Source organism: Cherax quadricarinatus, chromosome 28, assembly GCF_038502225.1.
Source record: "Cherax quadricarinatus isolate ZL_2023a chromosome 28, ASM3850222v1, whole genome shotgun sequence".
Classification (NCBI taxonomy): Eukaryota; Metazoa; Arthropoda; class Malacostraca; order Decapoda; family Parastacidae; genus Cherax; species Cherax quadricarinatus.
Genome location: NC_091319.1, coordinates 4,023,520 through 4,045,353, shown reverse-complemented (window position 1 = coordinate 4,045,353; position 21,834 = coordinate 4,023,520). Strand labels below are relative to the sequence as shown.

Sequence of the window (21,834 nt, the reverse complement as noted above, 5' to 3'; positions counted from 1 at the left end):
GCAAGTTATCTCATATATTATGTTATTATGAACATTTTCATTAATCCATCTATGACATTTTCTCAAAATTATGAAAGAAACATGTCATATATTATATAAATATAATACATACAGACATACTAGAACAAATTGACAGTTGTTAGGTGTGGTAGCCATTTGGTTTGTAGAAGTGTACAGCAAGAAATATGAGATGTTCTCTTGTCCACAACCACCAGAGAAACTGTGTATATTACTGGGGTAACTGTTGAAAATCACTCTTCTCGTATGCTTTCACTCATAAATAGTGTCACTTGCTTTCAAAAGAATATGTTGCAAGAGACTGGGAGTGTTTCTGCCATACAGGCTACTGCATTAATGTGAAGACAACTTGTACACACTAGGTAGTAGGTTGGTAGACAGCAACCGCCCAGGGAGGTACTACCGTCCTGCCAAGTGAGTGTAAAACGAAAGCCTGTAATTGTTTTGCATGATGGTAGGATTGCTGGTGTCCTTTTTTCTGTCTCATGAACATGCAAGATTTCAGGTACGTCTTGCTACTTCTACTTACACTTAGGTCACACTACACATACATGTACAAGCGTATATATACATTCCCCTCTGGGTTTTCTTCTATTTTCTTTCTAGTTCTTGTTCTTGTTTATTTCCTCTTATCTCCATGGGGAAGTGGAACAGGATTCTTCCTCCGTAAGCCATGCATGTTGTAAGAGGCGACTAAAATGCTGGGAGCAAGGGGCTAGTAACCCCTTCTCCTGTATATATTACTAAATTTGAAAGGAGAAACTTTCGTTTTTCCTTTTGGGCCACCCCGCCTCGGTGGGATACGGCCGGTGTGTTGAAAGAAAGAACTAGTACACAATGTAAGGTGTTTGTATGGTGGGGAAAACGCTTCACAAATGCATGCATAACGTCAGATGAACACGTATCAATGGCCAGTGGACACGCATTAGTGTTCATCTGACTGCCCACCACCCGTCCACTCAAGACAAAAGCCTGGGTATGTTGCTGTGAGCTCTGCATCCCTCTCGTTCTGTCTGGAAATTTTCCAGATAGAATGAGTGTTTTAGAGTTATTATGTATATTATATATACTATTTTTGTTACTATGGAATCTAAGGGTAGTTGTAAGAGGAGGAGTCACAAGGCTCTTACTTTAAATGCAAAGTTAGAAATGCTTAAATTCAGTGAGCAAGGTAAGTCGATATCTGAGATAGGATGTAATTATTTAGGATGATGATGCCCTCTAGGACATTCACTGGAAAAGAAGAGAAATCAATGCCTGGCTTCACAGCTGCAAAAGACAGGCTAACACTCTTGACTTTCTACAATAAATACATACTACTAACCTCTCACCATACATTAAGGCTGAAAATATTTTAAGGTAAGTAATGAGTGTACTGTACATGCATTTTACTTTATTGTTATTTTTTAGGCGAAGTTTTATTGCTAACTCAATACATACATGATAGAGCAAACATGTTATCAGGCATTTATATGCATTTTCTTTTAACACATCGGCCATTTCTCACCACACTTTCATCATCATTCACTCCATCACTGGCTTGCATCACTTATATGCATTTAAAAGTGAAAAAAAAGAGTGATTCACTTTACAGTGATTTTCACTTTACTAAGGTAGCCTGGAACCTAACCTGCCATATAATCAGGGCCCTCCTGTAATAAAAGTTATTTCTAGGATTAACTAACACAAGATAATACAACAAATGTTAATTAGGAACTAGACAGACTATTAAGTAGGCCTTCTTGCATAGTTAACTACAGTCATAAATACAATAAGAAAGGTAGCTAATAACAAATGGACACTTGGAAAAATATATTTCAAACTGATTCAATGATCTTCAGTTTTGTGGAGTGATTGAATAGAGATTTTGAGAATACAGTAAGCATAACTTAATACGGCTACCAATTTTCTACTTCATTGGTCTGCCATTAGTATTTCTCTCTAAATTTTCCTGTTAGTTAAAATTAAATCAGTTAACTGGATTCTTTCTTTGTCTTCAACATTTTGACCATCCATTAAATGGAAGAGCTAAGGCTCATAATTTAGTTCATTAACCTTGCAATTGTTCTTTGATAGTCAGGATTTCTCTTTGCTTACCTTTACTGCTAAGAATGTCAAGGGGAATGGGATCTGACAGCCTTTTGTCTCATTCTAATGGCTTTGGTTACTCTTACATCATGGATATTCATCACCTTGCAACACAATTCCAGAAATCAATTATCCTCCTCCTCCCTGCAGATCTGTTGCCTTTAGTCACACTTTCCCTGGAAATTAAAAATAACTATGGTAATTTTCTATTATAAAACCCTTTGAATTAACTCCTGTTATATCACCAATAATTTACTGAACATGGGACATCATAAGCATAGCTGTTCAAATAGCTAAAAATAAGAATTAACAATAGCTTCGGAGGAATTAAACAATAGCTTCAGCTATTAACCACTATTATTTTCTTCAATGGGCTTGTTCCAAGACAGATCATAATTTTTTTTTTTAATTTAACCATTACATCTCAGATTTTGATTAAAAATTGGTAAACTGGATAATCTCACATACCAAAGTCACTGGTGTGAATAAAAAATCTTATACCTTACAGTTTTTGAGTTATGGGGGACGAAAATTAGGGAAATGTTTTATACATGCATGATACATCATAGAATGATGAAATAAAACAGAGAAGACCAGTCAATATAATCCTTTATTTTAGACACCTATGAGAATACATTCTACACGAAGCACACTTTACAAAATACGTATACTCTTTTTTTTTTAACTTTTTCTAGCAACATATTAAGTAAGTTTATTCAGGCATACACAAATACAGTTACATAGATTATCATACATGGCAGAGTATGTGTAGAGAACCAAGAATAACCCCAAAAGTCAGACAAAGTGACTTATTTCCATATTCATGTACAGTTTTGTCATGTAAGAGCTCCTTGGAATGTCAATTTCTTGAGATGCATAAAGAATTTAAGCGCTCTTCAGTCACGGTAAACCAAAATTTGTTCTTTATAAAGGACAGCTTTGAAAAATTCCTTTCTGCTTCACAGCTTGTGATAGACATTATCAAGAACAGGTTAAACAAAGTAGTAATATTGGGAACACTTCAGTTAGGTGTTGCTCATAAATAAGCTGAAGAACTTCTGCACATTGCATTTTAGATGGTGTGTTTTCTTTTGTGTTCCAGGGGCCCCTCCGAGATTAGGGACCCCTGTGCCTTAAGCTTAAGTTCATAGCAGATTTGCCCCTGGCCCAGACAGACATAGAACACAGGAGCCCAGACAGACATAGAACACAGAAGCCCAGACATAGAACACAGAAGCCCAGACAGACATAGAACACAGAAGCCCAGACAGACATAGAACACAGGAGCCCAGACAGACATAGAACACAGAAGCCCAGACATAGAACACAGAAGCCCAGACAGACATAGAACACAGAAGCCCAGACATAGAACACAGAAGCACAGACAGACATAGAACACAGAAGCCCAGACAGACATAGAACACAGGAGCCCAGACAGACATAGAACACAGGAGCCCAGACAGACATAGAACACAGGAGCCCAGACAGACATAGAACACAGGAGCCCAGACAGACATAAAACACAGGAGCCCAGACAGACATAGAACACAGGAGCCCAGACAGACATAGAACACAGGAGCCCAGACAGACATAGAACACAGGAGCCCAGACAGACATAGAACACAGGAGCCCAGACAGACATAGAACACAGGAGCCCAGACAGACATAGAACACAGGAGCCCAGACAGACATAGAACACAGGAGCCCAGACAGACATAGAACACAGGAGCCCAGACAGATATAAAACACAGGAGCCCAGACAGACATAGAACACAGGAGCCCAGACAGACATAGAACACAGGAGCCCAGACAGACATAGAACACAGGAGCCCAGACAGACATAGAACACAGGAGCCCAGACAGACATAGAACACAGGAGCCCAGACAGACATAGAACACAGGAGCCCAGACAGACATAGAACACAGGAGCCCAGACAGACATAGAACACAGGAGCCCAGACAGATATAAAACACAGGAGCCCAGACAGACATAGAACACAGGAGCCCAGACAGACATAGAACACAGGAGCCCAGACAGACATAGAACACAGGAGCCCAGACAGACATAGAACACAGGAGCCCAGACAGACATAGAACACAGGAGCCCAGACAGACATAGAACACAGGAGCCCAGACAGACATAGAACACAGGAGCCCAGACAGACATAGAACACAGGAGCCCAGACAGACATAGAACACAGGAGCCCAGACAGACATAGAACACAGGAGCCCTGAAAGATACAAAACAAAAGTTCAGACAGAGTACAGGATCCCAACAAAGCACAAGAACCAAGACAGACTCTCAAACAATGACACACACAAGCCCAGACAAAGAGCACTGGAGCCTAGGAAAACAAGAGCACAGAAACCCAGACAAAACAAGAGCTCCAATACACAACCCAGTCCAAACAGACAAGACATAATAAAAAGGATCCACATAAAACACAAGCCCAGACACACAGTGAGCAAGTCCAGACAGTACACAAGTTCACAGACAATACACAAACCCAGACGGACAGTGCACAAGCATAGACAGACAGCAGAGAAGCCCAGACAGACAATAGGGAAGCCCAGACAGCAGAGAAGCCCAGACAGACAATAGGGAAGCCCAGACAGCAGAGAAGCCCAGACAGACAATAGAGAAGCCCAGACAGCAGAGAAGCCCAGACAGCAGAGAAGCCCAGACAGCAGAGAAGCCCAGACAGCAGAGAAGCCCAGACAGACAGTAGAGAAGCCCAGACAGGAGAGAAGCCCAGACAGCAGACACAGACACCACACAACACAGACCACAAACTTCCCAGACACCCCCCCTCAAAACACACACACACACACAGCCACCAGACAGACACGAGGACAACCCCCCCTTAGACACACACACACAGGGGGTGGCCCCCCAGGGGGGGGGACGCTAAACAGTGCCTGGCGTCACTAAATAACAATGGTGTTGCCAGCAAGCCTCCACCCGGGGATGTTTCTCCCACCTCCTCCCTAACAACCCTAACTACCCGGCAGGACGACCACTGGTGTGCTACCCACCTTCACACCTGACACCCGGGGATGAGGAGGCTACAGGCTCGGGAGACCAGGCTACCACAGCTTCGTTTTGGCGGCCATAACACAAGCCCACACGACACACTAGTGCTACTGCGGCCCCATTGGCCACCAATACTCACGTCATTTCACCGCCAAATTCAAAAATTACTCCATTAATCTATGTATGTAGTTTTTTTTTATTTTATCCGTGATGGGTATTACGTTAGGATTGCATGGGGGGGTTGTAATGAGTGAATTAGGGGGTTTATGGGGTGAATTTTTCAGTTTAGTGGTTGGTGTTAATTGGTGATTTATGCCTTAATTTGGTTGATATTAAGCGAGTTGTAGGCATAGTTTCATTCTGTGGAATTCGCAAGAAAGGAAACTGAACGTAAAATAATCTAGAGTAGCTTAACCTTACTCTGCCAGCGGGTGATAGGAGAATGGTGATATTTTTTTTTTTTACATTCAACGCTTTGTTTACCTTCACTGTCATTGGCCAGTTACTGTACACCACTCTAATACTAGCCGCTGATTGGCCCTGACTTGGCATTCCATCCAAAACATATGTTTTAATTTTGCAAATATCTCCCTTAAAAAAAAATAACAATTTGCACAAGCAATGACAATTTTTGCGAGAGCATTACATAGCTTGCTGGAATTAAAAAAAAAATACAGTAAAGGCTGAATTTAAACCAGTCCTTAAATTAAATATATGCCCTCTTATATTATCTCTAATCCCCTGCCTTACATCTCTCATTATCTCTCATCCCCCCAGGCACTGTAAGACTCTTCTAGATTTAGTTCTTAATACCAAAATACTGTCCAAAATACTGTGTATCCCCTGATCTTTCTGATTATTGAATGTTTTGTATATGCAGTGATTTGAATTACAGAATTTGGACCTCGCATGGACCAGTAGGCCTTCCTCAGTGTTCCTTCTTTCTTATCTTATTACTGAGGCCTGGTCAAGGACTGGGTCTTGGGGGGGGCGTTGACCCTAGGAATACCCTCCAGGTAGACTCCTCCAGGTACACCTTCATTAGGTCGTTAATAAGCAAGTCAGTTGGTACAGGTACACATAAATAGTTACATAAATTATCATGCATAGCAGCATATGTGTAAATTATCTAGGATAACCTCCCAAAAAAGTCAGACAAAAATGGCTTATTTCCATTAGGATCCATGTAATATATTATTATATAAAGCCTACCTGTAAGGTACGGTAGATAGAGAGGGGAAATGTTGATTTTTTCCTGTAGAAAAGGAAAAAATCAACATTTCCTCTCTTAATTTGAAAGGATATCAAATATCAGTATTATACATGAAAGGCAGATTAATTTTTCAAGTTATAGATGGTGAGAGAGGATAGTAGTGAGTTTATAAGGATAGTTAGAGGGTAATTACAAGCGTGGGGAGACTGTTAAAAGTCGTTTTATATCTGGTCTTGGAAAACTCTGCGTTAAAAGGCCCCTTTGCTACCACTGGAAATACGAAGGATACCAGTGGAAATAAGTCCCTTTGACCTTTTTTGGGGGGTTAGATAAGTTACATATATGTTACTAGGTATTATAATTGTACTTATGAAGACCTATACCTAAATAAACTTACTTATTTTCTTACATGGAACCTAATGGAAATAAGTCGCTTTGACTTTTGGGTGGAACTGTGCCTAAATAAACTTACTTACTTACTTACTTCCTTATTAACTTGCTTACTTTCTTACTTATTAATAATTCCTGATAATTGTAGTGGTAGTGGCCACGAGGGAGAGAAACAAGAGAACATCGCCGTCACTACAACACCGTAAACATGGCTATGTCCAAGTCCACAAACACCTATAATAGGCAGAACTGGGAAGACTCGGTACGTTTGCTCTCCTATTACACCCAGTTCCCGGTTATAGGCAGCACCGAGGGCATATAGGAGGTGGGAATGTACTGTTAAATGTGATGATGGGGGTAATGGAGGGTGTTTGGGTAGGCTGACTTGGCTATGGGTGTGGATTTTTTTATTTATTTATTTTTAAACGGGTATGTTGGTCAAATTATCAGTTCTAGGTGGACATTTATAAGTCTTTAACACCTGGTGAATGTCTGTATTAATATGTAGTTTGTGATAACTTAGTAAATCATATTACAGCGGTTTTGTGTGTGTGACTTTGCCGTGGAAAATATTTGCTATGTTATATGTAAGAAAATTTTGGATTATTAATCAGGAGGTTTAGCAAGTTAGGATAACCCAATAAAGTTAGGGTGTCATGAAGGACTGCCCTATTTCCATGGGGGGTTCTGTAATCTTCCCCGGGATGCGACCCACACAGTCAACTATCACCCAGGTACCTACTTACTGCTAAGTGAACAGGGACAGCAGGTGTAAGGCGACTAATGCCCAGGTACCTACTTATTGCTAGGTGAACAAGGACAGCAGGCATAAGGTGACTAATGCACAGGTACCTACTTACTGCTAGGTGAACAAGGACAGCAAGTGTTAAGAAACGTATCCAGTATTTTCACTCGTGATGGGGATCGAACCCTGGTCCCTGAGTGTGTAAGCTGAGGCCACTAACAAGTGAGTCTGGGATAACTATAAAGTCAAGCAATGTGACCTATTTCCATTGGGGTCTTTCTTTCTTTCTTTGTTGGGTTTATTAGGGCCACTGACAGCATAAGCCGTATCGAGCCCGGTTTCTTGATGGTACGAGGAAAAGTTGTTGCCCAAGGCTGGGCGATGAGAGAAAAGGAACAGAAGTTCCTTTGTAGATAGAGATAGAAACTTGAAGTTTCCAATTAGATCTGGTGGACCCCTCTTGCCAAGTCCCAGCAAAGAGGGATGCCTACACTCCCTCCTGAGTTCAGTAACCGGCTTCCCACCAAAGTCCGATAAAGAATTTTCTGCAGAGCGGAAAAAATGGAGCTGGCTAAAAGTAAGCCGATGAACAGGTGCCCCTCCTGTAGAGTGCCCAGCGGGCAAAATAGATGAGGACAAATGTCCTAGAGAGAACAGTGGAAATTTGTCACTGATACACAGGCGAGAGAGAGATGTCCACACCCAATGAAGGCTGGCGCAGAAGTCCTTCCATTGGGGTCTATGTTACTTTACGTAGGCATGTATGTACATGCCGTCAGCGATACAAAAAAATAATATATTAGATCAATAAATCATCTGTGAACATTTTAACAAAACTTTTTTCCATGGGGAGTTTTATTTTTTACATAACCCATGTAGTTTTGTTTTGCAATTGAGTGGATGGTGTGCATGTATGGTATATTATATGGCATATTATGTATTGTATATATCACATGTATCATGCATTTTGTGTGCCCTATTCCCCTCATTTTATGCAAATTCACTATTATAATATATTATATCCATTTCTGTTGGTAATTCTGTGTATGTGGTATACATTCATTATATACAAGTGGTGTGGTTCACAAGATGTACAGTATTGAATATTCTTATCATGCAGGTATTGATGACCTGCTTAACTTTAGTACAGCTGCCATAGGCCTAGAGTTTACTTGCTGCATAAAGTGAGGGGGGAGTACCTGAATATTCTTATTAATTTGACATTACTTTCACATTCTCATATTTTTATATTTTTTTATTGCATAGCATCTTTCATCACATTCGCATTAAATTCTTCAGGTTTTCGTAATAAATTTTATTCTTCAGGATTTCCCAATCCTATGTCAAACATGCCTTGGAGATAATCCTTATGTTAGGATGATGCGAGATCGATATGGGAAGGAATGCAAGATCTGCACGCGCCCCTTCACTGTCTTTAGGTGGTGAGTGTAATCTTTCAGCATTTTTGGCCTCAACTCAATGGGTATATTGTACTATGTCTTGGGTAAATTTCTGTTGAAAATAAATCTCAGCTTAGTGTACAATATAAGATGTAAAGGGTTAAAAACAAATTGGAAAAATGTGTATATACTGTACTCAAGTTTTGCAGTTAGTGAAGTGGTAGATAACAGATGTTCACTTGTATAATTAGGCAGCAATTCCAGTGAAACTTCAATTTAAAGAACTTACAGGGAAAAGGGGATGTCTGTTAATGCTGATTATCTGTTAAATCCAAAAGCTGAGATAGTTTTTCCTTGATTGTAACAATATCTGAAAATTTTGAATTTATCAGATTATGCCTAGTAAATCCACAATTGATTTACCCAGCAGACTGTAGCAATAATGGATGATTCTGGATTTAACAAATTTTGTTTGTTGTTTCCAGTCATTGTCTGGCCACAGAGTATGTTAAATTTGAAATTAGTTAAGTCATTATCACTTAAATCAAGATTTTACTGCACATGTAGGTGGAAACATAATAGCAGTTTTGGTAAGTGTTATAAGCTGTTATTGCGTATTACCTGTGATGCTAATGATGTACAGGATGCCTAGAAAGTCCTGATTTAAAAATATACTCGATTTTTAACACACCAGCCATTACCTACCAAGGTAGGGTGGCCACATTCCCCAGAAAAAAAAGAGGAAGCTCATTCCCCACCAGAAAAGTGCCCCAACCAAAGTTCATATACCCTCTGAACTGCAACATCCTCATCCTCCTCCAGAGGCAAACACTGAACTTCCTGCCTCCAGGACTCAAGTTTGGCTAACCAGATTACCTGAACCCCTTCATGAATGTTACTTTGCTTACACTTCTTCAACACCTCAAGTCATAAAAAAAAACTTTTCTCCACTGATCTAATGCACTAACACAAGCCTGTTGGATATTGAAGTCCATATCATTAAGACCTTTATCCCATCCCTCAATCTTTTCCTGGGCTAACCCCTTACCGCTCTTTACTTCCACCCCAGATTTATATATTGTTTTAGTCATCTTATGCTGTTCCAACTTTTACACCATCTTTTAGTCTCTATTTTGAGTTCTCTACATAATATCCACATCACACATCATCCTCAACCTTGAAATCTCTACTGCCTTTAACCCGTAAATGGTCCAAACGTATATATACGTTTTTACTGCTAGTGCCCCAAACGTATATGTACGTTTTATTTGTCATACATTCAACATTGCCACGATAAGCCTGAGTCATCTAGACATGAGAGAATGGGTGTACGCACTCACTGTGTGCCATATTAAAATAATTGGGGATGCCTGGGTACCATATGCTCTTTTTTCCTATTAAAAAAAAAAATTTTTCTCAAAATTTGGGGCACTACGGGAGAGAACGTATATATACGTTTGGACCATTTATGGGTTAACCACCTCCTCGCTGCAACATTTAAAGCCCAAGCTTGACACCCGTATAACAGTATTGGTACCACTATGCTCCGGTACATTCCCCATTTAGTCTCCTTGGATAGAGTTTTGTTTCTCCAGATGCCTCAGTGCACCACCCACCCTTTTTCTCCCCTCTTCTATTCTGTGGTTCACCTTGGTTTGCCCAATTGCTGACAGGTCCACTTATAAATATTTGAATACATTTACTTCCTCTAAACTTTCTCCCTCCAATCTAATATCCAGTCTTTTATTGCTTAGACAGTTTTTGTTGCTCTCATCATTTTGCTTCTTCCAGTGCTCACTTTTAATTTCATTCTTTTATTGCCTAGACAGTTTTTGTTGCTCTCATCATTTTGCTTCTTCCAGTGCTCACTTTTAATTTCATTCTTTTTATAAACACACACAAATTCATCCTGACCAGCCGGGCTGTGGCTCGTACGTTGGATTGCGTGCAACCAGCAGCAACAGCCTGGTTGATCAGGCTCTGATCCACCAGGAGGCCTGGTCACAGACTGGGCCATGGGGGCGTTGACCCCTGGAACTCTCTCCAGGTAAACTCCAGGTAAACTAGCCTTTGCAGCTTCCCTTCAGAATTTCCCCAGAGAACCATGTCATTAGCAAAGAGTAACTGTGACAACTCCCGCTTTTTATCAAATTCGTTACCTTTTAATCCCACACTTCTACCCAATACCCAATATCGTGTAAATGTTAAACTTTAAAACAACATCAAAGATGGTTGACACAAATCCACTACCATTATAGTATGCTCCTCACTTAGCGATGAATTCGTTTCCAGACGTGGTCTTAGGAACGGAACTCTGTCGTTAAGTGAGGAGAGGCTGTATACTATTAGTTCAACCATCATGTGCAGTAAATTGAAACTGGAAAATTATTTTGTGGATATTGGCTTTTGTGGATGCCCTGTACTTATTTAATATGGCTGTGTAATATATAATACACAACAGAAACCCCACTGGCATCTTGAAAACCCTTTCTTTCTTTAAAATAAGTTAGAAAGTCAAAAGAAGGTGCCAGAGTAATATTGTGAATTCCAAAGTTAGATGATTATACATATCTGACTAGTTCACCTCACCTACAACACACACACCTACCATCCAACTTACGACTGAGCTTGGTTCCGACTAACTGGTCGTAAGTCAAAATAGATGTAAGTCGAACCTTACTACTGAATATCAGCATCACATTAAGTAATGATTTTATTTTATTGTTTTATTTTGGTATTTCATTTTTTACTTTACTTTTTATGCTGTTAGTACTGTATTTTATACTATAAGGTTTAGGAGAAACAATGTAAAACACAAGCAGTTGTTTATTTCCCAGAACATTTGCATACAAAACATGGTCGTAAGTCTAGTGGTCGTATGTCGAGCAGGTTGTAAGCCGGATGGTAGGTGTATTGTTATCATGACTCACGAACTGGTAATGACATAATTGCAAACAAACCACACCATGGGCGGGGATCGAACTCTCGATGAGTTTTACGACTCGCTCACCGTGAGTTCAATCCCTCCTGTGGTGTGGTTTATATTCTGTTCTTTGATCACACTGGTAATAGGTTAGTGGACAGCAATCACCAAAGACGTATTGTACTACTGTTCTTTTGTATGAACATGAAATAAAAACTTGTTAAATGTATTATGCTTGAAGAATTGCTGGTCTTTTTTTCTCTTATGAACTTGTAAGGTGGCAAGTAAATCGTACATGCATATACTTACTGTACATTCAGTAAGTATTTATGGCACGTACCTTTACTTTCCTGTGTGTTTAATTATTATGCATGTAATATTTAATTTCTTATTTAGGAGGCTTTGTCTTAGGCCAGGACACAATGTCAGTGATCTGAGAACTATTATCGGATATGTTATTGTGTGCATGCGTGAGAGAGAGAGAATGAGAGAGAGAGAGAGAGAGAATGAGAGAGAGAGAGAGAATGAGAGAGAGAATGAGAGAGAGAGAGAGAATGAGAGAGAGAGAGAATGAGAGAGAGAGAGAGAATGAGAGAGAGAGAGAGAATGAGAGAGAGAGAGAGAATGAGAGAGAGGGAGAATGAGAGAGAGAGAAAGAGAGAGAGAGAATGAGAGAGAGAGAGAGAGAATGAGAGAGAGAGAGAGAGAATGAGAGAGAGAGAGAGAATGAGAGAGAGAGAGAATGAGAGAGAGAGAATGAGAGAGAGAGAGAGAAAGAGAGAGAGAGAACGAGAGAGAGAGAGAGAGAGAGAATGAGAGAGAGAGAGAATGAATGAATGAATAAATATGTTGCTTGAATAATAGTTCAGTACATAAAGGTGTGGAGGTCATGAGGATTGAAAGTAAGGAGGAAAGCTATTTTATTTGACATTTTATTTATTTTTTTTTTTGGGGGGGGGAGGGATTATTGTAAGCAGTGATGAAAATAACCAAGAAATATTTTCAGGTGCCCTGGTGCAAGAATGCGATTCAAAAAGACTGAGGTATGCCAGACCTGTGCCAAGATAAAGAATGTTTGCCAGACCTGCCTGCTAGATCTGGAGTATGGTCTTCCAACACAGGCAAGTTTATTGTAATCTTTAGTAAAAAAAAATTTTGATATATAAATTCTGTAATTTAGTGAAAGATTTTTTCATATTTATAAATAATCTTTATATATGTTAACCCCTTGACTGTCGCAACCCCCAATCCTGAGGTGTCTCCTGGTGTCGCAAAATTTAAAAAAAAAAAAATTTTTTCTTATGAAATGATAGAGAATCTTTTCCCGATTGTAATGACACCAAAAAAAACGAAATTTGATGGAAAACTGACTGAATTACTCTCTCGCGAAGTTAGCGACCTTGGCGATATTTACACATTGGCGATTTTTGCCCACTTTGAGCCCTATTTTTGGCTAATTCTATTGTTCCAGTCGACCAAACTCATAGCTATTTCTTTAGAACTCCGATTTTTCTATCGATTGAGTACAAGAAACTGCTCATTTACTGATTTCAACTACCCAATAACGTGGTCAGAAATTTGCAATTTGGCCAATTTCACGAAAATTAAAAAATATGACAATTTCAAAATAAGGTTCAGAATGAACAATGCAGACATTCCTGGCTCTAAAATAACATTTTCTTTGTTCATCAGTCATGTCTCGAGGCCCCTCAGATATTACTCTTGCTTTCTATTTTGAATTTTTATTCAAACAAAAAATAGAAGATTTACTGTTATGCAGACTACTGCAATATTGTAATAATTGTACAAATAATGTCAACCCATTCATGACTGCATATTAGAATGGCTAGTTGGACATTTATTGGACAATGACATCATTTGTTTACTTTTGAACATCGGCAAAAATCAAACATTTCCCCTACTTTGAGCTCCATTTCCAGGTTCTTTTTATAGTAAAACCAATCAAAATCACCTCTGTTTCTATAATATGTTTTCCATTCTATCAAATGAGACCAAGAAAACGAGAATACAACCATAAATACTATACGAAAATAGACCACAAATTTGGCATTTTAATTAAAAAAACGGTCTGAGTTTCTTTTTTCTCATTGTGCACTGCGTGCTCCAGGATTTTTTTATATGGTGCGCACTGACCACACAGACCCATTCTCTCACATGTGGGCCTACCAGCTTTCTCCTGCTTGATTTGAAGCTGCTAGAATTTGAGTATTTATCACTGATTACATCATTGCTTAGTTAATCTTAAGTTAATTTTAAGCCTGCCCATAATGCTATGCATACAAGTGGCTTTGGCATGCTGCTCTTACCTGTATTTTTTTGTACCTCTGTATTTTCAAATTATTAAATAAATAAATAAATACGTCAAACAGGGTACCTCGTACGACGTATATATAAGACCAAAACAGTCAAAGGGTTAATAGGATGTCAAGTTTATTGTTTTTTTCCTATTTAATTCAGCCACTCCTATTTTCTCTTAAAAAATTTTCCCATACTCGAATTTATTCCCATTTTTTCCTGCATGCATCTTGCAACCGCTGTGTCATTGTGTTTGTACACTCCATTTTGCTTTTGTAATTATTTGTGAAAAACTAGAAATGTGTAATAATAGCTGTTTTTGTGCACTATTATTACTTTTTTTTTTTTTTCAACAAGTTGGCCGTCTCCCACCGAGGCAGGGTGACCCAAAAAGAAAGAAAATCCCCCAAAAAGAAAATACTTTCATCATCATTCAACACTTTCACCTCACTCACACATAATCACTGTTTTTGCAGAGGTGCTCAGAACACAACAGTTTAGAAGCATATACGTATAAAGATACACAACATATCCCTCCAAACTGTTAAAAGTATCAAATAACTGTGTAATGAATGTTACATTGTGGAGTGGAATGGCAAAGTGAGGTGATAGGAGGCCATTAGAAAAATATAATTTTCTATCTCATTCCTTTTTGTATTATAAAAGTCCTATTTTATTCCTGTTTGTTATTTGCTCCAAGTCCTAGTTTTGTATTTTTGTAGGGTAATCTCTTATTTGACACCCTCTGTTAGATATATAAAAATTTTTGCATTTGGAGCATTCAAGAATGACAGTGCAGGTCCACATCCCTTTATCTGAAACCCTTGGGGCCAGTAGCGTTTAATATTTCAGAATTTTTCTAATTTCAGAATGAAGGTGGGGTCTAGGGCAGCATCCCATAATCAAACATTAACATTGCAGCTAAAACATATGAATACTCACACTAAGTGGGATAAATAAATAACTACAAATACATCTATGGTTTATTTATAGGGTAATATATTGATAAATGAAATAATGGGACAATTATAGACCAGGAATATGATTCTCGAGACAATTCTCAAGTTGATTGACAGACAGCGTTTTTAAAGATTTCTTCAAGTGTCATCTGTCTTATTAACATAGGTTTCTGCCTAAGAAATCTCTCTGAGATACAAAAAAAGGCACAGTACCGTGACTGGAACAACACATAGACAACCCGCACATAGAAGAGAGGAGCTTACGATGACGTTTCGGTCTGACTTGGACCATTTACAAAGTCACAGAGTAACAAAGTGTGACTTTGTAAATGGTCCAAGTTAGACCGAAACGTCGTCGTAAGCTCCTCTCTTCCATGTGCGGGTTGTGTGGAATCTCTGAGTAAATTGCCATCATCGCTTTCTCACTGATAAATGTACGTTGTTCAAGGCCAGCAATTAACTGATCACACATTTTCACCATATTGTCTATGGGGACTTTTTCACCTGTGTTCACAATGTCTTCATCATCATCACTACTATTCACATGCTTATTTATATGTAACACCATTTCAGCAATTTCACCATCACTCAAGGAATGCGCAGCAGGTGCATCATTGTCATTGTTCAGCATTTCTTCGATGTCAGCTTCCTGTAACTTATTTACACTTTCGTCCGATAAACTTTAAGCGTAAGTTACGAGGTTTGATATCGTCTTCTTCTCATCAGTGACACAAAATCCTTCAAATTCTTCAGCTGTAGGTTCATTTACATAAAACATCATTTTAGGCCAAAATCTGTTCCAAGCATTTGTTAATGTCGATTTATCAACATCCTTCCAAGCATTAACAACTGCATAAATGGCATCCTTAACACTGAACTCTTTCAGGAAGTCTTGGATTCCTACTCCTCTGTTGACTGCAACAAGCATACAGTTTAAAAAATAGTCTTTATACAGCAGATGCACGTGTGAACACTACAAGCGCTGAGACGCAACTGACGCCTGCCACTCTGGCTGTCAGTGCTGGGTCACGCTGCCACTTGGCAGCATTGGAGTTATGTTGAGATGACTGACACTCCACGTAAAAACTTCAGTTTTCGGAACATTTCGAATTTCAGAATTTCGGATAAAGGGATGTGGACCTTGTGCTTGCTTTTTCTCGGTTAAAAAATACTCTTCCTTGGGAGAAACAACATACACTCAGTTCTCTGATTATTGAAGAATATTTCATCTGACTGCATATGTTGAGTAATTCACCTATTATGTGTGTTGGAGAGTTAAAGGCAAACCATATGTCAAATTCATCTCATCAGGAGCTTCTTATTTTATAGGGCATCAGGTGCTGTCCTTTTTCTTTCTTAAAACAAATCCTGTTATGTCTCATTCCCCGGGCATAGTGTGATCCTGTATGGTGCTTCCCCATGAATAATAATAAGAATCCCTTTAAAATGAGTAGATCTTTGTGCTCATTACAACATCTATATTCAGTGTTGAAATTGCCCATTAGGATTATCCTGCTTATTGAAAATTTTAATTTCTTTTTTTTTTAACACATTGGCCGTTTCCCACTGAGGCAGGGTGACCCAAAAAGAAAGAAAAATACTTTCATCATCATTCAACACTTTCACCATCACTCATACATAATCACTGTCTTTGCAGAGTTGCTCAGACACGACAGTTTAGAAGTCCCTATAAACTGCCAGTATCCCAAAACCCCTCTAATTTTAGATATTCCAGTTAAAATGCCACTGTTGAAGTCAGATATACCTCCCACCCTTTAAAGTTCTATTGGCATTTGTATTCAGACATTCCTTAGCTCCCTTATATCTAGCTGTACAGTACCATCTATTACCTTCCCTAATAATGCTGAGTGATCTATACAAGTTTAGAGCTTCTTTTTAATATAATAACAGTTTTACTAATATGCTTTTTGAATGTTTTAAACATTTTCTATTGTATGCAGTTTTAGTTAATTTTATAATTTTTTAATTCATGTTAGTTAAAATTGGTTGACATGTATATAATAAAATGGAGTGAGATTTGGTTGATGCCTTGCCTCTGTTGGTCCATTATGAAGTGGTTAGTTTTATGTACAGTATTTTGACACATGGTTCTTGCCATATCATCAAATTGTGGATCTATTGCAGTGCATTATTAAAACTCTACTTGTATATTGCAGGTACGAGATTCTGCCCTAAGCTTAGCTGATGATATGCCAAAGAGTGAAGTCAATAAGGAGTACTATATCCAGAACATGGAAAGAAGTATGGCAGCTTCCTCAGATGGTAGCACACCTGGAGGGGCATTAGGAAAAACTAAGTCTCATTCTGAGATGCTCCTCCGTCTAGCTCGCACAACACCATATTACAAGCGAAATAGGCCACATATTTGTTCCTTTTGGGTCAAAGGTGAATGCAAGAGAGGAGAAGAATGTCCTTATCGACATGAAAAGCCAACTGATCCTGATGATCCTTTAGCAGATCAGAATATTAAGGACCGTTATTACGGTGTTAATGATCCTGTTGCTGATAAACTTCTTAAGAGGGCGGCAGCAATGCCAAGACTAGAGCCTCCAGAAGACAAGTCTATCACTACTCTCTATGTAGGTAATTTGGGTGATAGAATTGGTGAAAAAGAATTGCGAGATCACTTTTACCAGTATGGTGAATTGCGCAGTGTCAATGTTGTAGCCAAACAGCAGTATGCATTTGTACAATTTACTACTCGGTCTGCTGCAGAGCTAGCAGCTGAGCGCACTTTTAACAAACTCATTATACAAGGTCGACGCCTTAATATTAAGTGGGGTCGATCACAAGCTAGACAGGGAGGAGTGGGTATTGGAGGTATTGAGGACATGGAAAGTGATGATACTGCCCCTCAACCTTTGGAACCTGTACCTGGTCTTCCCACACTCCCTCCTCCTCCTGAAGAGCTGCATAACAACTTCTTCAATTTACCTTCTACAGCTGCAAGCATACCATTGCCACCAGGCCAGGCACCTCCAGCTGCTGGGGCTCCAACAATAAGACCTCCCATGCCTCCGGGTCAGGCCCCTCCTAGACCTCCTGCACCCCCTCCTGGCAGTCTTCCTGGAGGGCCGCCGCCTCTGGGCACGCCTCTTGGTCCTCGACCACCAGGTATACCACCAGCACCTCCAGGACATCTGCCACCATTACAGCCCCCTCCGTTCTTCCCTCCTCATCTTCGTGCACCTTTACGTCCCCCTCCAGGGGTTCGTCCCCCTGCTTATTTTCCGCAGCCACCACCAATCCCTGGTGTTGGTCCTCCACCTCCTCTCACCCATGGTATTATTCACTATCCTTCACAAGATCCTACACAAATGGGGGCTAATCCTGATAAAAAATAGTAAATTTTTATCATTTTTTATTTCATAATAAATCTTAGTTTTTATTGTGATGTATAGGTTGTAAATTATAAAAGATTTTTAATGAAGACACTATTACACTATTTGTCAGCAAAACAAATGTGAAGATTGAGTGTGATCTGTATTAGTTTAAGAAATAAAAAATGAAGTAAATTGCAGTACTTGTATATTAATGTTTAAAATGTAAAGATTTGATATTTTTATGTAGTACTGGATTAATTTATGTAATAAAATTATTGCTTTTATAAAGGTCTTTTAAGATTCATTATGGTATTAAGTGTCCCTAAATTGAGGTTCTTATTTTACCTGCATTTTTTTTTTTCCTTGAGCTGTGTGACTCGCAGGTATGATACGTTTTTGTGTAAGATGAGCAAGATAGTGCTATGAAGCAGGAAGAAACTTCTATGAATGATCTCTCACTTTAAGAGGTGAAGAGGGAACTTTGATGGGTACCCTTCCTTGGATCAAACTTGATTACCTTCCATTCCTCAGGTGCTGTATGACCCTTAAGGGTTTAGTGCTTCCCCATTAATATAACACTTCACTAATATAAATTCCCTATTTTCTGGTGAAAGATAATACTTGACTGCTGCTACAACCCCACACCAGAACCATATCAACCCTCAAGGGAGGTGAGGGGCTTTTGCTCCAAGGAATTGGACCTGTCCTCCCTTTGGAGCAAGCCTGAATGCTTCTCATTCCCATGTACTTTATGACTCCTCTGCAGTGCTGTATCACAATTATGGGTTTAGCAATTAATTTGATTATACGATTTCAATGGGTTTAGTTGCTGTATAGCCCTTGTGGCTTAGCGCTTCTTTTTGATTATAATAATAATATGGGTTTAGTCCCTCGAGGGAGGTTTCTTGATGCTGGTGAGGGGTTCTTGGGCTAGAGATTTGGATCTGTGCTCCGGTTCCTTGAATTGAGCCTGAATACCTTCCATCCCTTCCACAGGTGCTGTATAATCTTATGGGTTTAGCACTCCCCCATGATTATAATAATCCTGTTTAGCACTAACCTTGATTAAAAATGTTTCTAGATTCAGTTTTGGTTCTTCGTACAGTAAAAGTACAAGGAATTACAACTACACTCCTCTTCCTTGGATTTACCATAATTACCTCTATTCCTAGGTACTGTATGACCCTTACAAGTTCAACGTTCATTCTTCAGCAAAAAAAAAAAAAAAAAAGTAAAAGCTGATTAACTCAGGTGCAGTATGACCTCATGGGTTTAGTGCTTCCCTATTAATATATACTGTAACTGGCAGTGAATACTTTGTGAGCAGCCAATTCTTATCCCACGAAGGAAAAGGCTTGTATTCTAAGCTTATAAAACCCATAAGAGTTCAGTGCACTGTTTCTCTATTATGATTTTTATTTTTGGTATTATCATTAAGGAATTTGAACTACCCTTCTCTGATTCATATCATACCTGATTACCTCCCATTATGCAGGTGGTATCTGCGCTATATGACCCCTATAGGTTTAGCGTTTCTTTCTGATTATAATAATGCAGGTGATAAGTGACTCATACCCTCAAGTAAGGTTCTTTGATTCTGGTGATGGGCTCTGGATCTAGGGAATTGCACCTGACTTCCCTGTCCTTGAATCAAACCTGATTACCTTCCATTCCTCAGGTGCTGTATAACCCCCTGTGGGTTTAGTGCTCCCTTCCATCCCCCATGAATGATTATTTCCAGCAGGTCCAGAGCTTTGCCTCTTCCTCTGCCATCCCCTTCATGGGAGGTGATACCTTGATGTTAGTGAAAAGCTCTTGATCTAAGGAACATGTAAAAGACCTGGGAGTAACTATGTTGCCTGACCTTTCTTGCAAAGAACACAGTAAGACCAATGTCACGACAGCCAGGAGGATGACGGGGTGGATAACAAGAACTTTCAAAACAAGGGAAATAGTGCCAATGGTGACGTTTTCAAACTGCTTGTGCTCTCTTGTCTAGAATGTTCAGTGTTGACGGCCCCATTCATGGCAGGAGAGATATCGGAGCTGGAAAGATACAGAGATCATTTATGGCATTCATAGTTACTATGCATGCCATATATATATACGATAATGGTATATACCTGGAAAGTACTTAAGGGTCCTGTCCCAAATCTGCACATTACCATAACATACTGGAGTGAGAGATATGGGAGGAAGTGTAAAATAAACCCAATAAAAAGCAAGGGGCACTGTGGGCATAAGAGAACACTATGAACATCCATGACCTCAGACTGTTCAACATCTTACCAGAAGATATCAGAAACACTGCTGGAACATGTGTAGAAATCTTCAAGAGGAAACTGGACAAGTATCTTGACCAGGTGCCAGATCAACCAGGCTGTGATGGATATGTGGGCCTGGTTAGACCAGGCAGGCACCAGACGAGCCTGGCTCTGGGAGTAGAAAAACATTCGGAACTCATCAAAGGTAATGGTAACCAGGATGCCACCCATAACCCCCTCCCCCTTCCAGGGGCTGTATAACTCATGCGGATTTACCGCTTTCCCTTGATTAATAAAAATAAGAATTCCATATTTGTAATAATGTCACTATTGACGTTATTGGGAATATGTATAATGCCAATAGTGTGACCCTATTATCAATAAATTATTATTATTATTACTATTATTATTATTATTATTATTATTATTATTATTATTATTATTATTATATTATTGCTCAAATCAGAGTGCTTTAAAAATCAATGTATTTATGTTATCTATGAAATACTTCAATAAAAACTTTAGATATTATTTGCTTTGTTTCTTATTTGTCTCCTTACTCTACTTAAGATAAAATTCCGTTTGGATTTTTAACCCTGGAGGGTTAGCCACCCAGCATAACCCAAGGTAGTGTGTCATCGAGGGACTGTCTGTCTTATTTCCATTGGGGTCCTCAATCTTGTCCCCCAGGATGCGACTCACACCAGTCGACTAACACCCAGGTACCTACTTGCTGCTAGGTGAACAGGACAACTGTTGTAAGGAAATGCATCAAAATGTTTTCACCCTGCCGGGAATCGAACCCGGGTCCTCAGCGTGTGAAGTGAAAGCTTTACTTACTTTTACTTATTTTGCTAACTATTTGCTTGCCTACGTTTACCAATTTCATCGACTACTTGCTTACTTTACTTATTTTACCGACTACTTGTTTACTTTAGCAAATTCTTGCTCACTTACTTTATTGACGGCGGTAACAGTGGCTGCCTCACACCACCTTCACTCCACGTTCCTCACCATCATTCTCACTACTGACATTCTCTCTCACTGAAATTCTGGCCAGAACTCACCTGAATATTCCCGCTGATATATGCCATGAATATACAAACACCTCGGCCAATCACACAGATTGACAATCGGAAA

At 39.3% G+C, this 21,834-nt stretch overlaps 2 protein-coding genes across 4 annotated transcripts in view; one reads left to right on the top strand and one right to left on the bottom strand.

The window, feature by feature from the left end:
- Window positions 1–5,331, bottom strand: part of woc (without children) — a 107,643-nt gene extending 102,312 nt beyond the window's left edge. The window contains exons 1-2 of one of the 2 annotated variants that reach the window (XM_053782750.2): window positions 5,143–5,331; window positions 2,116–2,282 (exon numbers count right to left, since the gene is read on the bottom strand). The gene's annotated coding sequence lies outside the window, so the exon portion shown is untranslated. The remainder of the gene's footprint in view (window positions 1–2,115; window positions 2,283–5,142) is intronic. The other variant, XM_053782751.2, reaches the window with a different exon arrangement.
- Window positions 5,332–6,905: 1,574 nt separating this feature from the next.
- LOC128693232 (pre-mRNA-splicing factor RBM22) lies at window positions 6,906–18,623 on the top strand. Of its 2 annotated transcripts, none has more exons than XM_053782752.2 (4): window positions 6,906–7,005; window positions 8,815–8,930; window positions 12,818–12,932; window positions 17,264–18,623. In XM_053782752.2, exons 1-4 carry the CDS (start codon window positions 6,952–6,954, stop codon window positions 18,449–18,451), a joined length of 1,473 nt encoding a protein of 490 aa, XP_053638727.1. In that variant the 5' UTR covers window positions 6,906–6,951; the 3' UTR covers window positions 18,452–18,623. The 2 variants fall into 2 exon arrangements, with proteins under 2 accessions (XP_053638727.1, XP_053638729.1); XM_053782754.2 differs by having other exon boundaries at window positions 6,953–7,068; window positions 17,264–18,591.
- The last annotated feature ends 3,211 nt before the right edge of the window (window positions 18,624–21,834 follow it).